Raw genomic sequence first — 23,116 nt, forward strand, 5'->3', positions numbered from 1 at the left:
ATAGAACCTTGTGGTACGCCCTGTAATAGAAAAAATTTGGGGAATTATTATTATAAACTACATATTGAGATCTATCAGAAAGATTACTGTCAAGCTAAGATGACAGACAAATTTGAGTGTTGTTCTAGTTTCCGAGTGGTGAGTCAACACACCGATTACTGAGCTGGGAGACATTGCCAGGCATAGCGCCAGGTGGAGGGGCATAAATCGAAACTTTAATTATTTTTTTTTTGTGTGTGTGTACCGTGTATAAGACTCACCCCCGACCTTGAATTTGTTCGGCGGCAAAAAAGTGTGGTTTATACACCGTTAATTACGGTAAACATGCTTGTTGTAAACACTGGTTAATTGCTTATTCCCCATCATTTATCATTTGGCAACATGTACGCGATACAATTAGTGACTGGTTTGAGGGGCTCAGTAAAAAACTATCGATTCAAGGTCATCTTAAAACTGTGCCGTACCCTTGGACGATTGCATAGTTGTATTGATGTATCATGCATAGACAAAATGATGATGTGTTAGCAATGGGTATGCGCAGTGAGACACGCACAATGCTGCTAAATCTCCCTCAACTCTACAAATAAATACACTTTGACAGGCATTTTTTTTTTAACTATCTCTATATAAAACAATTATGTACTTCTTATTTTTGGGGTCACGGTTAAAACTATACCTCCACAATGATCTTGAGACTGTATTATGCACCTCAACTTTGTCTCAGTGCACAGTACAGTTTCGAGATCACTTTGGGCAACAGTTTTAACCATGCCCCTCGAAGCAATCAATATTATTTTTGCTATTGCCTTTGAATACTGTATATATACATTTGGATTACAAATTGCATTACTCAAACATCTCAATTTTCAGGTTGTGGAGCATCTCATTATGTTACCAACTGCAACGTTACAATAGACACCCAAGATCTGGCGTTTGGACAGGAGATCGTGCATGCTATCCGAGCCACAACTCCTGGGGGACTGCCAGGTGTTCAGGCTATGGCCTTTCCTCATGAGGGGACCATTGAAATCGCATGCAACGTTGCCAGTCTTCCAAAGCACGACCAGAGTGCAGGGGGAAATGCTTCAAATGATGACACCACCAAGGAACATTGCCCTCTTGTTTTGGACTATACATCACCAGAAACTATCGAACAGCGAGTGAAGGATCTGGCAGGGCAGAAGGGGATTAGGATGGTCGGGACTACTCTGATCGGGTTCAGGCCAGAAGAAGCCTGTAAGCTAGCCATAGATGCTCTCCAGTCCGGAAACAATCAGCTATGGAAGTCTAGAGGTGTTCGACTCATGTGATTTATGATTCACCACAGTTATCTTCAATGTGAAATGTACTAGCTCACTTTGGTTTGAGCAGTAATTTGAACTATAAAATGCAGTCAAATTCAAAGCATAGCACTTGTAAGATAATCCTATTACCGATAGCAAGTGTCGCATAGGATGCATTTTACCATCATGCCAGGGAAAGCATTACAAGACACTCCTACAGAATGCCAGATATTTGGACTGGTGCTTGCAGCATAGGGATAAGAGGAAAAACAGGGAGGCACAACATACCAATTACTGGACCACTGTACTACTCCTGCATACTTAGAACCTGAAGAATGTGATTTAAATGAGAGATACAACATTACATTTTAATTTTCAACTACACGACTCCAGTAAACATTGGACAGTGAGGAAAGGAGAATGAGGATGAATTTGTGGGAACTGTTCTGATGATGAAGTTCAGGCCTATGAGGAAGCTCGCCAGTTAGCCACGATAGCCCTGCAAACCAAGAATGATCAGCTTTGGATTGATGGATTCATAACAAACCTCCTCAAGATACAATAAACTGATTGAGATTCTAGCAGAAACATGAACTTTATGAATGCTGAATGAAGTGCCTTATTGGTTTGTATAGTTCACTGAACAATTTTCTTGTCTGTTGTTTCTTTGTGAGATTTGTACTGTTAAAACATAAAATTGTCATTTGTAAAGGAGATAATTTATATTTTTGTGAATTATGGCATAAAAATGCTCAATGTACATTTAAGTCATCAACATTGTCATTGTCATACAGAGACGCCGACCTCTTGACACAAAAAACAGACTGAATATCCTAAAAAAAATCAGCCCTATTATAGCCCTATCAGAATTCCTCATGATCTTTCATAGCCACCTTCCCTGAAGCTTGAAAGTCTCTAACAGAGTGCCCCACAATGAGTTGATCATCTGCCCTTTGGTTGCAAAGTTCTTGATAACTGCGCTGTTTAAGTGAACTGGCACTAGCAATCACTTTGGGGTTGACAAATTGCACCAAGATGAAGTAATTTTTGTATCTTGTCATGGAGAAGGTGGATCTTTGGTTCATCTTGCTCAAGCTCCAGATTGAGGACATTGTAGAGAGGGATCGTATGCTGCAAAAACAGTATAGTTTGTGCTTGTCAGTGACTTTTTTTTTGTAGTTCTCACCAGCTTTGGTCACACTTGTCACAGACACTCTACTGGTATCCTCACCTGCTTTGACTTTTGGACACACTTTTCCAACATCATTGATGCTTGACTTTGTCCCTGAAAATATCTGTCAACTATAAGTAGTGCCCCTGGTTGAAGAAATGCGTGTAGTACGCTTCACTGATCTCTTTGCAGTCTTAGGAGAGTTTGAGGGCAGGAAATTTGTAGGCAGGATCTTGGTAGTTCCAGCACTGCTAACACCAGACAAAGACTTTGTAGCAGAGGTCTTGGTAGGTTTAGTAGTACTGCTCGTAGAAAACACAAACTTCTCCATAGAAGTCTTGGCAAATTTAGCACTCAGTGCTGGCCGAAGACACAGACTTCTCCACGGAGGTCTTTGTAGATTGAGCACTGCTAACAGAAGACACAGACTTCTCCACAGAGGTCTTGGTAGCTGGGGTCTTAGATGCCCTAGCACTGCTTGCAGAGGATGAAGACTTTTTTGGTACAGGAGTCTTTGCAGCACTGCTTGTCATACTCATTTTGTGCCTCTTTGACTCACTCGGGCCACCAGAAGCATCACCTTTCCTCTTCTGTCCTACTTGTGCTTCCTGCTTGAAGTACTCTTGCAGGGAAATCCACTGCTCCAATAATCTTTCCAGAGATCTCTCCATAGATAACCACCTTCATGCAAATTTATAAACAAAGAAGACAAAATTACGATTTAGTCAAAATATTGATTTTCACATGTAGTTTACAAATATGCAATTTTCTATATCTTGAAACCCAAAATGAACAATTTGTGAAAAGGCCAATTATCATTCAACTTTGGAAAATTGAAAGCATAAAATCTGGATTCAATTTGATTCAGTACCTTCACCTTCAATCTTTAGTTATAACTTTTCTCTCTCTTGTTTGTTTCACTATTCATTTGCTGTAAATTTGTAAAATGTGTGTACAAATTGTATACAAATATATGTTGTTAGAAATCTTAGAATGGAAAAGAAGCAATAACGATTTTCATAAAAAATAAAAATCAGAACTACCTTGTACAAATGTGTTTCAGGATTGCATGATCTTTAACACTGCACATAGCCTGAACCTGCTTGTATTCCTTGTGCCGCTTCAAAGATTTTTTGAGGTAGTAGAAAGTCCCAATGAGTAGCTCTTCTGGAGAGAAGGACAGTTGCTTGGCTCCTTTGACTGGTCATGGTAGGGTAACACTGGAGCTTAGCTCCTTCAGCTTCTTGCTTATGCAAGGGTCACTCTGTGGCCTGGACCCACCCTCCTCAGGTCATCACCTTTCTTCACCTGAGCCAATTATTTGTAACCTCAGGGTTTCACCATCACTTCATGTGCTTTACAAAAAACAAAGGCAAAGCATCACTCTTATCAGCAAATGTGTTAGTCCAGGCTTCACCCTTTGAATTATTTGCATAGGTGATGCTTCACTTTTGTCAGTTTTACATAGGTGAGGCTTCACTTGTGTCAGTTTTCCATAGGTGAGGCTTCACTTTTGTAAGTTTTCGGCCGGTCTGAAGCTTCACCACTGTTTCACCATACTGGCCATTTGCATAGTTCAAGCTTCACCACTGTTTCACCATATTGGCCATTACATATTTCAAGCTTCACGTTTTGAAATCAAGCTCCACCAATGTTTACTTATAATAGTAGACCATGACTGCAATGGTCTATAGTCATGATAGTAGTTCCATACTGCTCAATAAGTACCAAGTCAACCAGGTTTCAATTCAAAGATACAGTAACATGTTTATTTTGTCAATCCAATGTTTCTACAGATATGTTGTTATGAAACTTAAAACGTTTATACAAAAGTTGTTTTAACTACAAGTCTTGTTTTCTAATACTAACTCTTGTTTTCTAATACTAACTCTTGTTAACTATAAACACTAACTCCTGTTACCTATTAAACTCTGTTACTTGGAAATGAAAGAAAATGTTCATTCCAGACAAATTTCAGGTTTGCGTTGTTAGATTTTGACATTGTGTTCATTAAAACGACACTATAAAAATAATGAAGTTGCACAAGTGCACATTTCTTTTTATACAGGCAGTACTGTCACATTATTTTTGTAGTGTAGATAAACCAAGCTAAAACTCATTTTTGGTCTGGTTTATAAAATGTTAGCTTATCAAATTTCCTATTCACAATAGCTTGGTTACACCTCATTTGTTGTAGTTGAATTCAAGAAACTTTTGGCCGGGTATTGTACGACCACCTGATGATGGACCACACAATTCAGCCTTGCCCATAACACACTAATTATAATTGGTCCGAAACTATTCAAGTAAAGCAAACCAAAAAAGAAGTTAACTCTTCATTACCTGAGAATTTATGAAATGAGAGCATTAATTATAGAGAGTAATATGCATGATCAAAGTGTACTCAATGCTTTGCTTACTTAGTCGTGGTCACTACTATGAATAAAACTTGATGGGGAAATTGTCCAGAAACAGTCAATAAGTCAACATACCAACATAATACAAAGTATAGAACTTTCCAGCTATCAAACACATTGTATGCATTTGTAAGACCATGTATACTTGACTGGCAAGCATCTCTCATTTCATATTTTAACTATGACATTGACAACACCTGAACAATTTCCCGATCAATTCATTCAATAGTGAACCTGTTGCATGCTATAAACTACATAAATCCAAGTCAAGACCTTCCAGAGTGGATGTCGTTACTGTGAGTTCAGCCAATAGGCGATCGTCAGAGGACTACATACATTAATCAGATGAAAAAACATGGATGGAATACACAGCTTAGAGGACTGCATTTGTATACAGTACAGGATTCCGGCATTCTAGCATGAAGTTGGCCAGGTATACATGTAAGGCTTTTGGAATGAAAGCACCATAAACTGTCTAGCACACTCACATAAATAATATCCTGATAGAAAATGCAAAAAAACACAAAATTATTTTTTCGACTTCAGACTCATTTCGCTTGATCGCATATATGTGCTGCATAAAAAATCAGACACATTTGAAATAACATGTGCATTAAACTTTGACCTTATTCTGTTGTCACCGCAGGATCAATGGGATGATGTGAACACATTATGTGTCGGGTACGCCAGTCCCGACTTCTTATTCAGGGAGTACTTTATAATTATTACACAGTATAAATAATAATGTTTAGTATACTACTATATAAAATAAAATAATCGGGTATAAATAATCATATAAAATAAGTACATTACAATCTTGAGTAACTTGTAACCATTCATGAGGTAATACATGTAAGGCTTTTGGAATGAAAGCACCATCACTGTCTAGCACACATACTATATAATAAGCACCAATATGCAGGGAGTACTTTATAATTATTACACAGTATAAATAATAATGTTTAGTATACTACTATATAAAATAAAATAATCGGGTATAAATAATCATATAAAATAACTGTCTAGCACACACACACTATATATGTGGTATGATCAAGCAAAATCAGTCTGAAGTCGGTCATATTCAATTTTCAGTTTCTTATTGGATTGTAACAAGCATTTGCAAAGCTACATTTTGCAGAAAATCCCATTGAAATTGAACAACCAGTTCAAAAGATATCAGCAAATAAAGAGTTTCCAAAACAAAAGGAAACAAAAGGAAATACTTCCTTTGTTTGGCTATATCTCAAAATCAATATTTCAGACTTCCGACTGATTTTGCTTGATCACATCACATATAAGCACCAATATAGTTACAAACAGCCAACTCTGAACATGCTGAATGCATTCATGAGGTTTACACGTAAAGCTTTGGAATGAAAGTACCATAACTCTGTCTAGCACACACACTATTGTCTCCACCTGAAAGTTTTCAGCAGTAATTTGTTAAAGGATCACACCTGGATAAGTATACACGTCTGTATCGAACATGAAACATTCAATACTTTTTAGGCACAAAAAAAAGCACAAAAAAAGTTTGTCTCAGCTTCTTTTGGCCAAAACATTCAAGATCTGACTTGCATTTGGTAGCCGGCTAATATGGTTCAAATGTTTTTATGTGACAAACAACATTTTCTGAGGTAACATTTTGTGTACAAACTGAACCCGACATAAAAAAAAATACAAAATTACCTACTTAATCATTTTCCCTATGGCAAAATCGGTCAGACATCTAAAGTGGATTTTTCTAAAATTTTCCCAATTTCTAAAGTGACATATTATGAAAATATGAACTATTTTACGACACAAATCATACAAATAACAAGTTGCGATTGTTTTTGTGGCAATAAAATGTAAATCATAGCTTGAAGAGTGTTGTATGTCCATTTGTTTCTCTAAATGTATAGACCTACCAAATATACTAAAAAAAGCCAGAAGAGTACATGTCTAACACTTTTAATCACTTATAGTCAGGATTACATATTTGTGTGTATTTATAAGACTGCTGTCAATGGACCACACACATTTCTTTTTCATATTTTTAGGCATGACTGTATGGAAGACCGACTCTTATACAATATTGTATTCAACGAGCGTCATTCCTCCTGGCTGCTCTGGTAGCTGCAGCCTTTTCAGCTCCTCGTTTCCTGTTCTTAGCCACTTGGCAAAGATGGTTCACTGTGTGTGACACCATCTTCTTGCTTATGCAGTAACGTGTTGAAAGTAGTACTTGTGTTTCTTCATCAGGTACAGCATCATCAAGATTGTCAGAAACTCTTCTTCTCTCCTCAAACACCTTTGCCAGTTGCTCACTTGCAAGATATGCACTTGGATCAGCTGCAATGCCATTTTCATAATTTTCGAGCAATTGATCCAAGTGCATAAAATGGCCGGAGCATGAGGGCTGACAAGTTGTGCAGTGTTCTGGTTGCCTTTCTGGGTCAGGCACAGGCCATGGGAAGAACATGATGGATGGTCCTCCAGGGTACCATAGGATAGATGATGGATCATCCCCTGGCCTGCTCTGACAAACAGGATGAGGGCAATCCTGTTTAAAACAACAAACAAGTCTAAAAACATATTTGTTGTTTCCCACTGTGTGGTTGTCCATGATTGTCAGAATTTTGTCCATATATTGAAATCTCTCCAATTCATCAGGTGAAGTTTCTGTTAGTTTCCTTTTGGCCGCGTTAGATGATTTGAGGTATTTGGTCAAACCATTTCTTTGCTCCTGTATTTCTGATGCATCTGGGCCCAAGGCACATTTGAAGAGATGAATTTCCCCATCTTTGTATCTTGTTTTATCCACACGTTCTATATACACATCTCTGGCTGCATTTTGATTAGCCACCACAGTATCATGATCCACTTCCCCAGATATGTCTCTGGTATTCCCACACAATGTAGAGGGGATAAATAAATTGTTAGCACTCCTTGAAAGTTGCCCATTGAGGTGCTCCACTTCATTTAAAAATGATCCGCCACTATATCGAGTTGTGACAATTGTGGCCAATTTCTCTCGGTCTGTATGCCACTTGGTCCACATAAATCTCGTCTCATTATGTGCTGGATTCTCGTCCCCTCCTCCATCAACTCTGATGAAATCAATTTCTTTGTCTTTGTCAGTGTTTTCTGATGAAAAGAATACTGATTTGAATTCTGGTTTGGACCGAAGCATTTGCAAGTCGGAAAAGTGTTGTCCGGCATTCTTGGGATCCATTTTGTTGCACTTTACTATGCCAGCATAGCAATCATCGGATGTTTCACTCCCAGTGCAAAAATATGACGACACTTGTAAAATGTTCTGCTCTTTATTTGTAAAATCCGTTCTGGTTGCAAGGTCCTCTTCTCCCCTTATTGTACTTGAGCGAAATTTACTTGATGTTGCCAATGTGTCTAATCGAAAACCCGCAGCATCATCGCGATTAATATAGGTTGCATTAGAGTTATCTTTCTTTTGAAGAATATTCAAAGATTTGTACAAAGAATTGGACCATTTCTCATCCGCATTCAGTTTAATGTCAAAACCTTTCCTTGCACGCTTGCTGACAATATTTGCCACTGATTTGTAGCGTGTCTTTGATAAATGTCTTGAGTTACGAGGTACACATAGTTGAACAAGTGCGCCATGAGAAATGTGCTCAGAGTACTCCTCTTGTAGTTGCTGACGTAATCGCTGAAAGGTTATCTTCTGGCCCACCTTCTTTCTCTCCCAAGTCAGCGATCCCGACGAGCGCCACTTGTCAGCTCCCACACCTGAATCCCTTACTATTGTTTCAATCCTTTTGCCTATACTTGGATGTCTTTTCAACAGAGTAGATTTATTGGAAGTAGCACGCTTTAGAAGCTTTAGGGTGTCATATTTCTTTTTAATTTTTCTTCTGTATTTCTCTTTCAGTTGCCGCCGTTTTCTAATTGATTGTGGACTTTGTGGTACAGCACTACTTTGGTCTGGCTTGGATAGCATCACCTGATTAGCGTGCTCTTCAGAATCCACGATACTGTGATATGCGGCCTCAATTTCCTCTGCTTCAGTCAAAGCATTTTCAACTTGGTTTTTGTTCTTTTGATGGTTTCCTATGCCATATAGGTGCTTTGCCTTTTTTGATGAGAGGTGGTTTGTGACTGCATATGTGATTAGTCGCCGATCTTTTTCTTTAGAAGCTAATTTTTTCAAGGTAGCTAGTTTTTCTCTACTGATTTCAGGGGCACATGTAGGACTCTCTCTGAACTTCTCCAACACTTGTACAAACAAGCTATAATTTGTTTTTTCATCTTTTTCCATGACATATATTGTTTGGCAGCCACTCTTTCCAAGAGTTACAAGAACAATGGGCATTTTTCCCAGTCTTTTTGAGGCAGTGTAAGCCTTGTATTTCAGGGTTGGATAGCATGCTTTCCACACAGCTGACAATTTTACTGGTTGATTTTGTAAGATATAAGATGCAGCATTAATATCAGCTGAGCAGAGTGAGCAATGAAGTCCCTCCTGGATAGGCCTATGGTGTGTTTTGCATATGTATTGCCTAACTTGTTCATATTCTTTCAAGCTAATGGTATTGTCAATCGGGGATACTTGTACACATTCATGTACTCGATTAGCTGGTTCTTTGATGTTGAGACTTTTAGCTGATTCGCGCAAAAAAAGGTCCAGCTTACTCTGAAAATGCTCACCTAGTCATTGAACGGCATGAGGTTTGGCATTTTCACCACTCTGGCCATCATGTATGGTAGCTCCACTATCATCATCAGGTTTGGTAAGCTCTCCACTTTCTTGATTACTCTGGGCATCATGTTTGGTAGCTCCACTATCATCATCAGGTTTGGTAAGCTCTCCACTTTCTTGATTACTCTGGGCATCATGTTTGGTAGCTCCACTATTATCGTCAGGTTTGGTAAGCTCTCCACTTTCTTGATTACTCTGGACATCATGTTTGGTAGCTCCACTATTATCATCATGTTTGGTAGCTCCACTTCCATCTGCCTGAACAAACTGCACATCGTCATCAGAGGGGATCTCTTTATCTTTTTTTCTTTGGATGTATTTAAGATCTCGCTTCGCCTTATGATCTCTTTTTTGCAGATCAATTATTTCTATCTTGCAGACGCGCTGCCTTTGCTGAAGGATTTTGATTTTGTCTCGTAGACTTTCGGCTTCCTCAAACTTCTCACAGCTTACCTTTATATTGCAATTACTTTCAGCTATTTGCATGTCTTTCTTTATGCCTTCTAATTTTTCCTCTAATTCTTGCATTCTCTCGCTTCTGGCTGTTTTTGTCCATCTTGCATTCAAGCCTTCACCTTGTATAGCCTTGGCTTTCTTGCTCACTGATTTCCCCTTAGCAAATACATACGTTTTGTTTACTACTTCCTTTCCCATTTTCAGAAGTTTACCTTTACCCCCCTTATCTGTTAGAATGAACAGATTTTTGTTCAAAATTTCAGTACATCCTTTGTTCACTGTGCTATTATATCTTGCATTTTTCCCATCTTCACGTAATATTTTTGCCTTTTTTACAAAGTTTACGGTTTGTACTGAACCTCCTCCAAGAAACTCTCCAATAGTAGCTTGTCTCTGTGAAGTCGCAGCAGATCTCTTGAGATGTCTCTTCTCCAGAGGGCTTGTGTGAGTTGCAGCCTGAGTTGTGATTATCTCTGGTTCATCTATAAATCAGAATAAAAGTCAAATTCAAGATGCAATTAGAACAAGTAGATTAGTTAATTATGGCTATTATAGTATGTCCCCCCCCCCCCTCTCACTATCAGAAAACAAGAGTCTGTGCGAGATATACACTTTGACCTTGGTTTGTCACCTTCAACCAAACAACATAATGAAAGCTCCTGTATTCCATCTATGACTTTAAGTTTGGTTCCAAATGAGCCCAATTTCATGTTTTCAAATAGTCCGACCATCATGGCAGGTACTATGCCCACACACCAGAGGCGGGTAGGTTGAGTGGGCAACTTTTAAAAAGTACACGCCCTGTTAGCTTGAAGAATTTTTCAGCAATGTATGTACTTGTTGGGCTGTTTAATACATTCTGTTATTTGTAACCCGCCTAGCTGGCTGGTTGGCAACAACAACAAAAATACACCCCTGCCAATCATGATACAAATTGTCCATGCCAGCAGTGAAAAGGTATTTGTGTATGCGCGTACACGGCCTGAACAAAATATTTGTTTCCCGGCAGGCAAGCCACATTTCCCATAATTTACAAAGTCTTTTTATGAAGAAAAAGGGCGCAATTTCCCTCCAGAATCCAAAAATTCCTGGTGGTGAGCCTACTAAACTGCCCATGTTTACCCACCATGTGCGCGTATATGATAATACAACCATGTTTATCAGAGATATCAATGCACAGCTTGAGTTGAATAATATGAGAAGCTTCCTTTCGATATAGGCCTCATTAATACAGTTTATGAATAGATGTCAACTTACTTGTCTCAGCTGCAGTGTCAGAGTCAGAGTCCACTGATGATGTACTGGTAGTAGGTGTAGAGGGCACATACTTTGATGATGTACTGGTAGTAGGTGTAGAGGGCACAGACTTTGATGATGTACTGGTAGTAGGTGTAGAGGGCACAGACTTTGATGATGTACTGGTAGTAGGTGTAGAGGGCACAGACTTTAATAAGTGGCTTGATGGTGTACTGGCAGTTGAGAACACCAATGACCTTCTTGATGATGTACTGGTAGAAGACGACAATGAGACCACGTCATCTTCACCTTCAGCTGGGAACATAATCAGGATAGACTATCAATACAAGCAGTGTATCTATACAGTCATACTGGTTATCTGAGGGGACCATTTTACACATTTTTGAAATGCAATGATGAAATTAATTGACAAGAACATTTTTTTCCAATCATAAAAGGTCTGATTAATATCCTTTAAAAAGCACAGGAAAAGCTTTTAATACTTTACCTTGATTTTAATAACTAGAGGGTTGTACCATGGGGTAATAGGTGAAGATTTTTTTAAAAATTTGACTGAAGAATAAAACTTGAGGGTTGATATTTCTATTAACTTTGAAATCAGGTTTGACCTGCTGTTTGATATATCCATAGCCCTACAGCAGTACTTGTATCACAATTCCATAAAAAGGAACTCATTGATGGTAAGATCTATTAAATAATCAGTAATTTTTGGTTTATATGTGACCATCCACCACATATGGGCAGTAAAGTCGGCACTATTATAGTGGGATATTGTCCAATCAGCTACCTCAAAAAATAATAAACAACAAAGGCATTTCATGGACCTATTCCTGCAAGCTATTCCTGAGTTAGACTTGATGACTGAATAAAGCTGTGTAATCCTATCGTGCCTCACGTAAGATTTCATGCTAGGCTAATTCTGTGAGGTCTTACATGAAGGTTGAAGGTAGAACCAGAATCTGGATGGGTAACATCTCAAAATGCCAAAGCCGACTTGACAGCCCATTTGTGGCAGATGGTCACATCACAAAATACAAAATCTACTTACATGTATCTGTTATTTGATGGTCATAGGATGGCACTTCTTCATCATTGAAAACAAAGTGTACTGGTTCCGATTCTTGCAGGAAGGCAAACAATTCGTCGTCATCTACATCTGTACCGTCAGACAATCTCAGGCACTTGAAATGCTCTCTTGCCTTTTGCAGCTTAGCAAGACCTGAAAATGGGAATTTATTATATATAATTTAATCTTTAAAGTTTAAAAAATATCTATTTCTGAAAATATATTGCTGACTGTACATTGTATTATACCATTTGTTTTGGCAAGGAAAACTAATACACATTGCATTTGGAATTATAACATGCCACAAAATGAAAAATTCTGTTCACCTGATGCATGTAAGTAAACAATGAGAGTAAACAGCCAAAGCATGTAACAAATCTACTTTTTAACATTTAGTTTGTTGTAATGTGCTCGCTATAAATTACAGGACAAGTGTTAAGGTTGTAAGGTACTTCCCTTACCTTTCTCTATCAACTCATCCAATGATTTTGCCAATACAAGTTTCTTGTCCTCTGCATGCCATACTTTGAACATACGGGGTGCCGGTGCTGATGCTGCCATTCTCGAACAAAATGTGATTAAATGTGACTATAGCCTGTATAAAGTAAATAAAGATCATGATTGATAAATAAAAGCAGGAAACTATATGTACAGCAATTTATTACAAGTATTATAGTTGGACAGGACTCTTGAAAGTTTAGTGTGTATTGGCCTAGAGATGAATTTCTTTTGCCATAATGCCAAGTTTTTTTTCACAAACAATTTGGGATTGGGAAGCTCCTTCCTAGAAAATCTTGGAGTTTGGGTATTTGGAGAGAATTTGTGTAGCTGAGAAAATGAGATTTTGATATCAAAATGTTCAGAAAAATTAGCATTTTCCAATAAGCACAAAGAAAGACTCAACTCCATTAGCACCACCTTTTTAATAAATGACCAGTGACACATAGACTAACCCCATTGATGCCCATGCACAAAAAAAAACACTTAGTCAAAATGGAGTTACTTCTTTGTTAGGCCAAAAAAAAATTGGTTTGTTTGCCCAAACAAGGAAATGAAAAAGTGGGTCGGTAGGTCAATATTTTTTCTTCTCCCTACAGACACTTTGAGAAGAAAACATGATAGAATTTCTCTTCTGTACATCTGTAAACACATTATCTTTATTATAAAAACACACAATGTGAAGGTTGAAATCTCATTGAAAGCACAATAAACTGTTTACATAAAGTTCTTAAATCTGAGATTTAATAAAATAAAATTTAAATACAAGTTGTCTTGCTAGGATCTTAAATGTACACCTTTATGATGTTTAAAAGAAAGGATATTGGTGGAAATAAAGTCTAGGACAGTTTTTTTATATTAATTTTGCAATTAGAACACATATTTCCACTTATTAAAAAAAAAAAAATCTTGAAAAAAAAAAAAAAAAAAGTGCAAGGGGTTTTGAGAATTTATGGGTCGGTCGGGTTTGGGCAAACAAACCATTTTATTTTTGGCCTTACGCTGACCCCTCCGATGTGGCACTAGCATAAATTGTTGTAAAGGAGCCAAAAACACTGAGAACCACAATTAAAAATGATATCAGGAACTGACCACAAGGTTGAACTTTTACTTTTGTAGTGCAGTACATACATCATCTAGCTAGTACTGGTAGGACCAGGTATGACTCTGACCAAGTTTGGTCGAGATGTAAAAAACAAAAAACAATATCACAATTTTATTTTTAATAATTATGAAAGTCTAAAAGACGATTTAATAAAATAAAAATTGTACCCTCCACGCAAGTTCCAAAGATGTTTAAATTTGTGGAGGCCTACGAGGCTACGGCCTACGCAGATACGGCCTACTAGAAATAAATATGAACACCAATTATATTAATTGGGGGGGGGGGATGGAAGTTTTACTATAAAAAAAAGAAATGACCCACCTGATGGGTAAAAAATAAAATTGACCTACCTGAGTAAAAAAAAGAAAAATATGCCCAGCTGATGAGGACAATTACAACAGAACATTGTTGTAATGTCAATGAACCTAGTAAAATAGCCCTGTTGTTACTGTTGACTTGTTGTTGTTGTGAATTAGAACACAGTATAGTAATTCCACTGGATTATTATTATGAATGAATAATAATCAATATTACTACAGTCAACAATGTCAATTTAATTGGTTTGATCAGAGAAGATGCTTCTCTGGTTTGATACATACTCTATACTACTGTACTAAACTACACTACAGCCTACAGGTAAACAAAACATCAACAATATACACACAAAAAAGCTTGCGATATTGTTGTGTACAATTAAAATAATACATCATCCAATGTTTATTATTATTTTACCATGATGGATTGATGAAGATGTTTACAACAAACAATACACAACTAACACAAACCATCACAAACATATCCGCAGAATTCGTAAGGCTTCGACTCGAGCGCACGGCACTGCTGTGGCGTAATACCTTTGTGGAATACGTCAACATTGAAATCTCACGAAAATATAGGCTAAGTTTTATGCACAGATTTCGTTAATAATCAATCGTAAAACAGGGTCGGAGTAGTACCGTCTCAAAATGATCGGAAAACTCTGAACTTTCTATTTTTTTTCAACTCACCTCGCAAAAACTTGGGGCCAAAACTTGGCACGATCTGCGCTGCGCATGCTGGGTACAATACCGACAGCTCGTAGGCTACTAGTCTCGTTTCCAGACTTGAGGCTGGCCTTTCAGGCACGTATACTGCGAATACTCACGCAACTAGTTATGTGTAGGAGACTAGTAGACTACTCGAAAACGATCTCGTGAAATCTCGAAATCAGTTTCGCTGGAGAAAAGTTCGGTGACCTCAGGACGATCACTCTGCGAGTGCATGAGTGACCGGAATAAAAATTAAATAGTTGTTTTGAAACGCACGATTTCGACATGATTTCGACATATTTTCGACGCGACCGGTAGTGGCTTCGATGTCACATCACCTGAACAAACAAGGCGACCGATTGGATTCGATGTCACATCACCACAAAAAACAAATTACTCGTCAAAGCTTCACACATTTCATCAATTTGTATAGTAAAGCTTCACCCAATGAAGAAAAACGAATGTTAGGACTTCACTACAACAACAAATAGGTCAGGGTCAGGCTTAGGCGTCGAGTCGACGTCGATATTTGGCAACCTCTGAGGAGGGTGGGTCCAGGCCACAGAGTGACCCTTGCATTAAGCTTAATCATGGACTGCGTCCCAAGTCCAAGCAACATTCTTTTGAGACAAGTCATTACAGGGTTACATCACATCAGCCAGCTTGGAGAGATAGCGGGACAGGTGATTCACCATCCCTCTGAGGCGATCTATGTCATCCTTGTTAGTTGAAGTGTTCATCTTCGAGATGGCATCTTCCTTGGACAGGTTAGCTTCATTCCAGCACTTGAAACAGTGTGTCCAAGAAACACAATCTCCTTGACCCAAACTGACACTTCTCCTTGTTAAGGACAATGCCTACATCATGGCATCTCTGCACCAGATTTTGTAGACGAGAGTCGTGTTTCACTTTGTTATCACCCCAGACATTGATGTCATCAGCCACACAACTTACTCTGTCAAGTTCACCTAGTGTACTCTGATGTAACCTCTTCTGAAATATCTCACTGCTCACCTTGGTTCCAAATGGTAAGCATTTCCATCTGTATCTTCCCCAAGGAGTAGCAAATGTTGTCGGATGATTAGATGCTTCATCTAAGATATAATGTAGGTAACTATACTTCAGGACACAAACTGAAAAAGGCTTGCGTTGAATAACTCTGGCAGTATGCTGTTGAGGACTGGTAGTAGGTAATGCTCTCTCTTTAGCACTACATTCAGCGTTCTCGGGTTGAGACATATCCTTATTTTGCCCGACTTCTTCCGAGCTACGGACATCTGGTTGACCCAGTCTGGGCTTCTGCACCACTTCAATCGCACCCGACGCTGAAGACTGTCCAGTTCCTCTTTCACTAGTGACTTGAGGGACGGATAACTGGCTGCAATCCCTCTTAACTAAAACAAGTGCATTTCATCCCCTGCTAGCACGCTAACACGTAATGATGAGAAGACATCTGAGAATTCCTTCACTAGATCAACCTGTCTAGTTATGTTGCCCTGCTCAGTCAACCACCGACCATATTATCATTATTAGCAAGTTGAGAAGATTTTGAGGCACTTACCCCTTCGGCGCCTTTGGCTGGAAGACTAAGGCGGGTGCCTATTTCCTCCCCTGATTTTGTCGATAGGGTTGGAAGTGCTTCCTCTCTTTTGCCGACTTGACCGCCGCTGCTGTTGGGGTGTACGTTTGAGGACACTATGAATATGACTGACAAAGAAAGCGGACAAAATATACAGTTCCTCAGGTAGACAAAGGAAAATCCCTTCACTGCTATTATGTAAAAGGTGAATACCGGTATGCATGTGACACCTGTTCTACACATTTTTTACATAATAGCAGTGAAGGGATGTTCCTTTGTCTACCTGAGGAACTGTATATTTTGTTCGCTTTCTTTGTCAGTCATATTCATAGTGGGAGTGAAGGTCTTTCTGAACGTGTTCCCCCTCCATGACTTGTACCCTAAAAAAGGGCGCCCCGAAAATCCAGGCATGACATGCGCCTGTGATGGTGACCAGCCTGCCTGTTTCATTTTTTGTCTAGCATCGTCATATCTCTTGTATGGATGATACTGTTGAGTATGCTGATGGCCTTGTTTGGGTCTCATCATGACCCCCTCAGTTACTTTTAGCTGGTCCTGCAGATCTTTAACTTGCTTCCCAAGATTGTCTCCGAAAAGAAGCTTGATTACCCTGTTAGAGGGCTTGCAAAAATGACGGAAATCATTGTGTACTTCAGGCTTTATAAAATCCTTCCTAAGAGATTTCACACTGAAGTTGGCGTCACAAAGCAGTGCCAAAGCATTCTGCTGTTGATCCGTCATTGTGGCTGGATCTAGTGTATTTGCGAAAGCACAAATTCCCTTAGTGAGCGACTTTTGCACATTTTGCAACTTAAAATCCCTCGTTCTGAAGGATGTAGACATACGTTCCCAAATGGTGTTGTTTACTTTGGGTACGTCTAGTAAGTCGCAGTTTTCTGGGGAGGGGTCCTTATCGGCTGCTTCAGCTAAGGATTTATCCTCCATTTTCTGCTCCAGCATGTAGTTGATTGCGTCAGCAATCTCCCCATTTAGTGGTCGCCCTAGGGTCGACGGCACTGCGAATTTTGCAGCTATTTGGGGAATTTTAACTTCCTGCGTAAAATCTTCTGTCTCATGCTTTCCTTGGCTATACTCATTAAAGTCCAAGTTGGAGCCATCATCCCTGTCAAGGAATTGATTGTCGGGCTGACCAGCACGTGGTTCAGGCTCGGTCAAATCATGTATAGATTGAATCTCAGTGCCGTGGCTGCCGACAGCAGTCCCAGACATCGGTAGAGCCTCTACGACGCGAGAGAACATGACTTCCAATTTCTCAAGTCGTGACATGATTTGAAAATTTTCCACCATCCCAGGGCTTGGCTGAGCCTTACTCTGAGGATTAGTTGTACAGCTTGGCTTTGCCTTGCTGTTTTTATTCTTGTTTGGCGCCGCCGAGCTTGGCTTAGCCTTGCTCGGTCGGCTAGGATCGCCGTCCTTACGGCCCTGTTTCTGCCGCTTGTCCTTCCCAGCCACGAGATCTGCGCCGGAGCTCTCAGCAGTGGTGTCGGTCACGCTGGCGTCAAAACCGCGTTTTTCCATGTCGGGAAAGGCGAGAAAAAACCACCAAGATAATGCACAAAAGTACAAAATCGACGTGGAGAAATGAAGATCGAGGTCCAATCAACAAATAAATGTCCAAATAACTTCCGATTGCGGAGATTTCGATGGATATTTACGCTACAAAATTTCTATTGATCGCACTAAGAAAATAATGCGGGACGATAATGACTGCGCATGTGCGGGGCGGGCTCTCATATATTCTCGAACAAGAATTATGAAGTAAAATTTACTGTTATAATGTCCATCTTCTCAGCTGCTGATTTGCGCAAGAGTGGAGTCAAGGCGTCTTGCACTACCACATAGTCAACATTGTATTTCTTTTGTGCTTTAGGGTTATAAGTCTTGAATTTGCATCGTCCTACGGCATGCTCAGTTGACCGATTCCACATCTGGAGAAATACAGCTTCATCCCTCAGCTTTTTTTTGTTTTTGTAGCATTCCTTATTGCATTCATTCAGTACAAAATAAAGAAATCATACATCTTCATTGATTTACATAACATATCAAAATGTAAAGAAAATTGTACATCCCTCAGAAATACATAATACACAGTACATAATGTCTTCAAATTAGTTATACTGAATGAACATTATAGATAAAAGCCTTACGCACAGACAGACAGACATACCACACATGCTCACATATTACTCAGACACACATACAATCTCCCCCCTCCATTCTCAAGGCTTCCCAAACTCTACGAATCCCCCTCCCCTACCGAACACAGTCAAATCTACACAATCTTTGGAAATCCAGTCTCTTCCTTTTCCTTATGAACAAATTGTTTTTGTTTTTTTAATAAAAAAAAATTGAGTCTGAGAAAGAAGTATTTGCCTCGCCATCCTTAACTGTTGCAGTTAATTGTCCCATTTTCTGAAGTGAATTGTTAAAGCTTGTTGGATGCAGTAAGATACTTCTGTGGTAGCAAACACACAGTGACTCCACAGTCCACTTGAAAGGCTACATCTTTGCCATTAACTATCATGTTGCACATGATTGGCTTTTTGTTAACATTCACAGAATTGATGTTTTGCACAGCAACATAGCTCACCCTTTCAGCAGATGATGAGTCATCTTCTTCCTGGCGGACAGCATGGATGCCCTTGGCCTTACAGAACGAAGAAATGGTTGGGCTTGTGACACACATTGTACTTCTTGCCCCACGTAGGACAGCTCTCCTTCATTTTGTGAGCTCTGCAACAAAACGTGCATGTCCTCCCACTATTAGCTTTCCCTGTCGTTTCCTTTGCTTTGTCTTTACGAAACTTCTGGTTTGAGTATTGACCCTTGGACCTTCCGGTTACACGGTGCACTGTATCCTTTCTCAAGGCATTCATCTAGCAGTTGGCAGCCTCCATTGCCTTGCAAGTATCAATAGCTTTGTTCAAGGTCAAGTCATGGAGAAATTTGGTGTGTTTTCTCTAGCATCCTTGAACTGAGCATCTTCTATTCAATCTGCAAAACCTACTGGTGTGGCCAGATTGCAGGCAGTTGAAACATAGTCTGTTGTCCTGGGCAAACTTAAATATCATTTTGGGTTTCATGGATTTGAAGCTGTCGCATTCAAACAAGGAGTGTTCGTGTTTACACTTCAGGCACTTCTTAGGCTTTGAGTTGAATGTTACCTCTGTACAGTAGTTACTCCTTGTACTCTTTGTTGAAAGCTGGTTTTGAAGTTTCAACTCTTTTTGTCGTTGCTGTCAGCTCTCCGAAGACAGGATCATTGGCTTCCTCGGCAGCTTTGGAGACGAACCTTTCCATGTCCAAGATATCGGGAGATCGCTCCTGCTGTCTGATGTCCCTCACAGATTATAGCCATCCACCCTTCAGGTAGCATGGAAGTCTCTCAGCCACCTTCAGTAACTCTCTATTAAATTCCTGCAGTAGATCCAGTGCTCAAAGAGTTTCAATGCTGATCCTTAGCTTGTCTGCAAACTTCTGCAGCCCCTTCCGACCATTAGCATGGCAAATTGGGCCATTGGTAATAAGTTTGATTCATGCTTCTCCTATCTTGTACTTGCTGCCAAAGTGTTCCACCAACAGCTCTCTGGCTCGTTGGTATCCATACAGTGGTTCCATGACCATGCAGCACTGTATGATGCCTTTAACTTCTCTTTCACAGCATTGATACAACTTTATAAGCTTTGTCCCACTATCGAGTGAAGATCGACCAATTCAGTTGTCGAATGACATCATAAATTCATGGAAGTGAAGAGGACTCCTATCAAACTTCATCATCTCTACATAGCCAGACTGATGGCTTCCAACCATCGTTGTTGCTGAACTTGGGTCTGCAGATAAAATTCTTGGTTGTATCGTGGTTGATTAACTTGACCTGACATGGGAGATGGAACCATTGCTGAGCTGGATAGGGAATAGTCTCTTCTAGGAGCTCACGTTCCTTAGCATCATGATTGCTGACAGGATGATGCTCTGTGGCATTCTCTGCACTTTCATGCATCTGCCTGACATTCCGTTGACTGGAACTCGTTTTCCCCACACCCAACACCTTAACTGCCATTCCTGTGTCGTTCATACACGGCTTCTTCTGCCTCTGCTGCACTAAGCTTGGCACGCAAGAGTAACTTGGCCTTCCTTTGCTTAAGCCGTATTTCTTCAAGTTCTATGTCTTGTTCTTCCTGAAGAACTAGTAGTAAAGACCCCTCCTGATGTCTTCCCAGACTTCTTAAACACTGACATCTTACTGCCTTGATCTCTAATTGTCAGCCTACCGAAGACAGGGTCATTCTCTTCATCTGCAATTTCTTGCAAGAATGCAACCAATTTTGTAATAGCTGGAAGTCGACCCTCTTTTCTTGCTTTTCCTACTTTTTTTAACCACCATGTCCTTGGATAGTATGGTAGCCACTCTACTATTGCTGAGAAGTCAGCTCAGATGCCTGACCTACTGCTTCTAGCGTCTGCACACAAATCTGGATTTCATCTGCCATTTCAGCTAGTTCATGTTTGTGCAGTAATCTTCTTTCCTTCAGTCCTTCCTAAGCCAGGCATCAGCAATCATTACTGGACTGTCATACTTCTCTTTTAGCAGAATCTTTGCCTTTTGGTAGCCCTCTGTTGGCTTCATGATCATACAGGGTTGAAGAAACTTCTTAACGTCTCCTAGCTGCGCTATAGTACAGGAGCCGTGTCAGCTTGACAGCGTCGTCCACTGCATGAGGTTTGATCAACACTGTTTTGAAGGACCTACAAAACTCATGATACTTCAGCAGATCACCTACAGACACCTTGATAGGGTGACAAATTGGCATGACTGAGGAAGGGATACAGTCTCCAACAGCCCCTGCTGTTGTTGTCCTTGCTCCAGTAATTGCATCAGCAGAAGGTATGGTTTCGTCCTCATCTGGCTTCATCATGGCATATTCGATGTTTGTCGGGATTGAAGACATTGCAATTACAACGGATGACCGTACATGAGTAGGTCAACCTGTTCCTGCCACAGACTGTGGGGTATCATCTTGCTGATACACCCTCTCTTGAGCTTGAGCAACTTTCAACTGGGTTTTCAGCAACAGCCGGAACGGACTTTTCCATCTCGAGCTCCTGTTGCTCTCTTAAGGCTTCAGCTTCTGCCTCAAGAGCAGACCTTCTCACCCTAGGTTTTAGCCTTGACGACTTGGATGACGTAGAGACAGTAGAGCTTCCTCCACACTGGCTCACAGAATCATGTGGTGTGATATCATCAACGTTAACAGCACCACCAACCAGCTTGCCACTGGATTTCACTATTCACTGATGGTATTCATCTTGACGTGTAGCTCTCACTACCAAGCTGTTGTTGGACTGATGTGGTTGACAAATGATTCATATTACCAAAAGGCACCATTGACGAATGGATAACACATTCGACACCCTTTTTATATCAGGCTGCACAAAAGACTACTATAATGATCCTTGGCTTACCTGACCTACTTTCTGTCAGATACTCTTTATAGAACATTTTTTCTTTAATTCCAAAACCAACTGAATATTGGACAGCTTATACTGTACATACATTTCTAACATAATCCACTGAAACTAATAATATTACAAAATTTCTGTCAAATCCATATCTGTCTTCTTTACCGAGCTTCATTCTAACCCAATGACTTTGTACACAACAGCAGTCCAACACACAACATGAATTTACATACGTGTGAAACAATTTTCTTACTTGATTTTACACCATTTGTATTTCTTCATTTTTATCACCAATATAGCATCAAACACAACAATAGTCATCATATTTCAATAAATGGAGTTCAATGAATACTCACAACATTGGGCTTGTGTGAAAATACCCCAAAATGGTGGACTTTCACTGCCGATAACACACTGCAACAACATGATTTAGTTTCCAAAAAAAAGAAATTTGCTACTATACTGCCCATAATGGCTAAATCTAAATAACCAAATCTTTGCTTCTGACGTCACAATTCCACACATCGTCTGCAACAATTACATTGCAAATATTACTATAGTAATCTGATAAGGTGCTCTCCATTCCATTCAAATACACACCTTGGCTAACTGCGAACCGTAACATTGTGTTTACTGTGTTAAGTATTGGTAAGAATTTTCTTTTCTACATGCACCAATTTTTTGAAAAATTATTTTATCCATCATCTGTTTGTCCCAGAAGACAATTAAGTCTGACTCAATGCCCTTCTGGTTCAAAACAGACAGGTTATTATTGTATAGACCATATAAAATGCCTAATTTCTTGATGTGATCCATTCAATTTACTGTTAGTATTTCTTACGGAACGTTGAGGAGTATCCCAGAAGAAGAAGAAGAAGGTTCCTCCTTTATAGTTATAATGGGTTTTGTGAGCATTTCTATTTGATCATACATGTTTGAGATTGCTATATATGAATTCTATTAACCCTGTCATTATTTGCTAACAAAATTGCATTCAGAAGTATTTATGAAAGCATATTGTATGGTATCCAATGGATACCTGGCCCATA

The 23,116-nt window shown here is 39.5% G+C and overlaps 2 protein-coding genes across 4 annotated transcripts in view; one reads left to right on the top strand and one right to left on the bottom strand.

The window, feature by feature from the left end:
* Positions 1-14,082, top strand: part of LOC757265 (glutamate formimidoyltransferase) — a 19,436-nt gene extending 5,354 nt beyond the window's left edge. The window contains exons 6-7 of one of the 2 annotated variants that reach the window (XM_001197760.4): positions 871-1,908; positions 8,770-14,082. In XM_001197760.4, the coding sequence (XP_001197760.4) occupies positions 871-1,310 (440 nt within the window). In that variant the 3' untranslated portion in view covers positions 1,311-1,908; positions 8,770-14,082. Of the gene's footprint in view, positions 1-870 lie in introns of both variants that reach the window. The other variant, XM_030984669.1, reaches the window with a different exon arrangement.
* On the bottom strand, positions 4,202-12,965 carry LOC105446125 (uncharacterized protein DDB_G0284459-like). 2 transcript variants are annotated; one of them, XM_030984666.1, is made up of 5 exons: positions 12,838-12,965; positions 12,359-12,529; positions 11,311-11,604; positions 9,666-10,535; positions 4,202-9,596 (listed from the first exon to the last, which is right to left on the bottom strand). In XM_030984666.1, the coding sequence occupies exons 1-5, from the start codon at positions 12,935-12,937 to the stop codon at positions 9,550-9,552; spliced, it is 1,482 nt and encodes a 493-aa protein (XP_030840526.1). In that variant the 5' UTR covers positions 12,938-12,965; the 3' UTR covers positions 4,202-9,549. The 2 variants fall into 2 exon arrangements, with proteins under 2 accessions (XP_030840526.1, XP_030840525.1); XM_030984665.1 differs by having other exon boundaries at positions 4,202-10,535.
* Positions 14,083-23,116: the final 9,034 nt, after the last annotated feature.

This window comes from Strongylocentrotus purpuratus, unplaced genomic scaffold, assembly GCF_000002235.5.
Source record: "Strongylocentrotus purpuratus isolate Spur 01 unplaced genomic scaffold, Spur_5.0 spur5_scaffold_14, whole genome shotgun sequence".
Classification (NCBI taxonomy): Eukaryota; Metazoa; Echinodermata; class Echinoidea; order Camarodonta; family Strongylocentrotidae; genus Strongylocentrotus; species Strongylocentrotus purpuratus.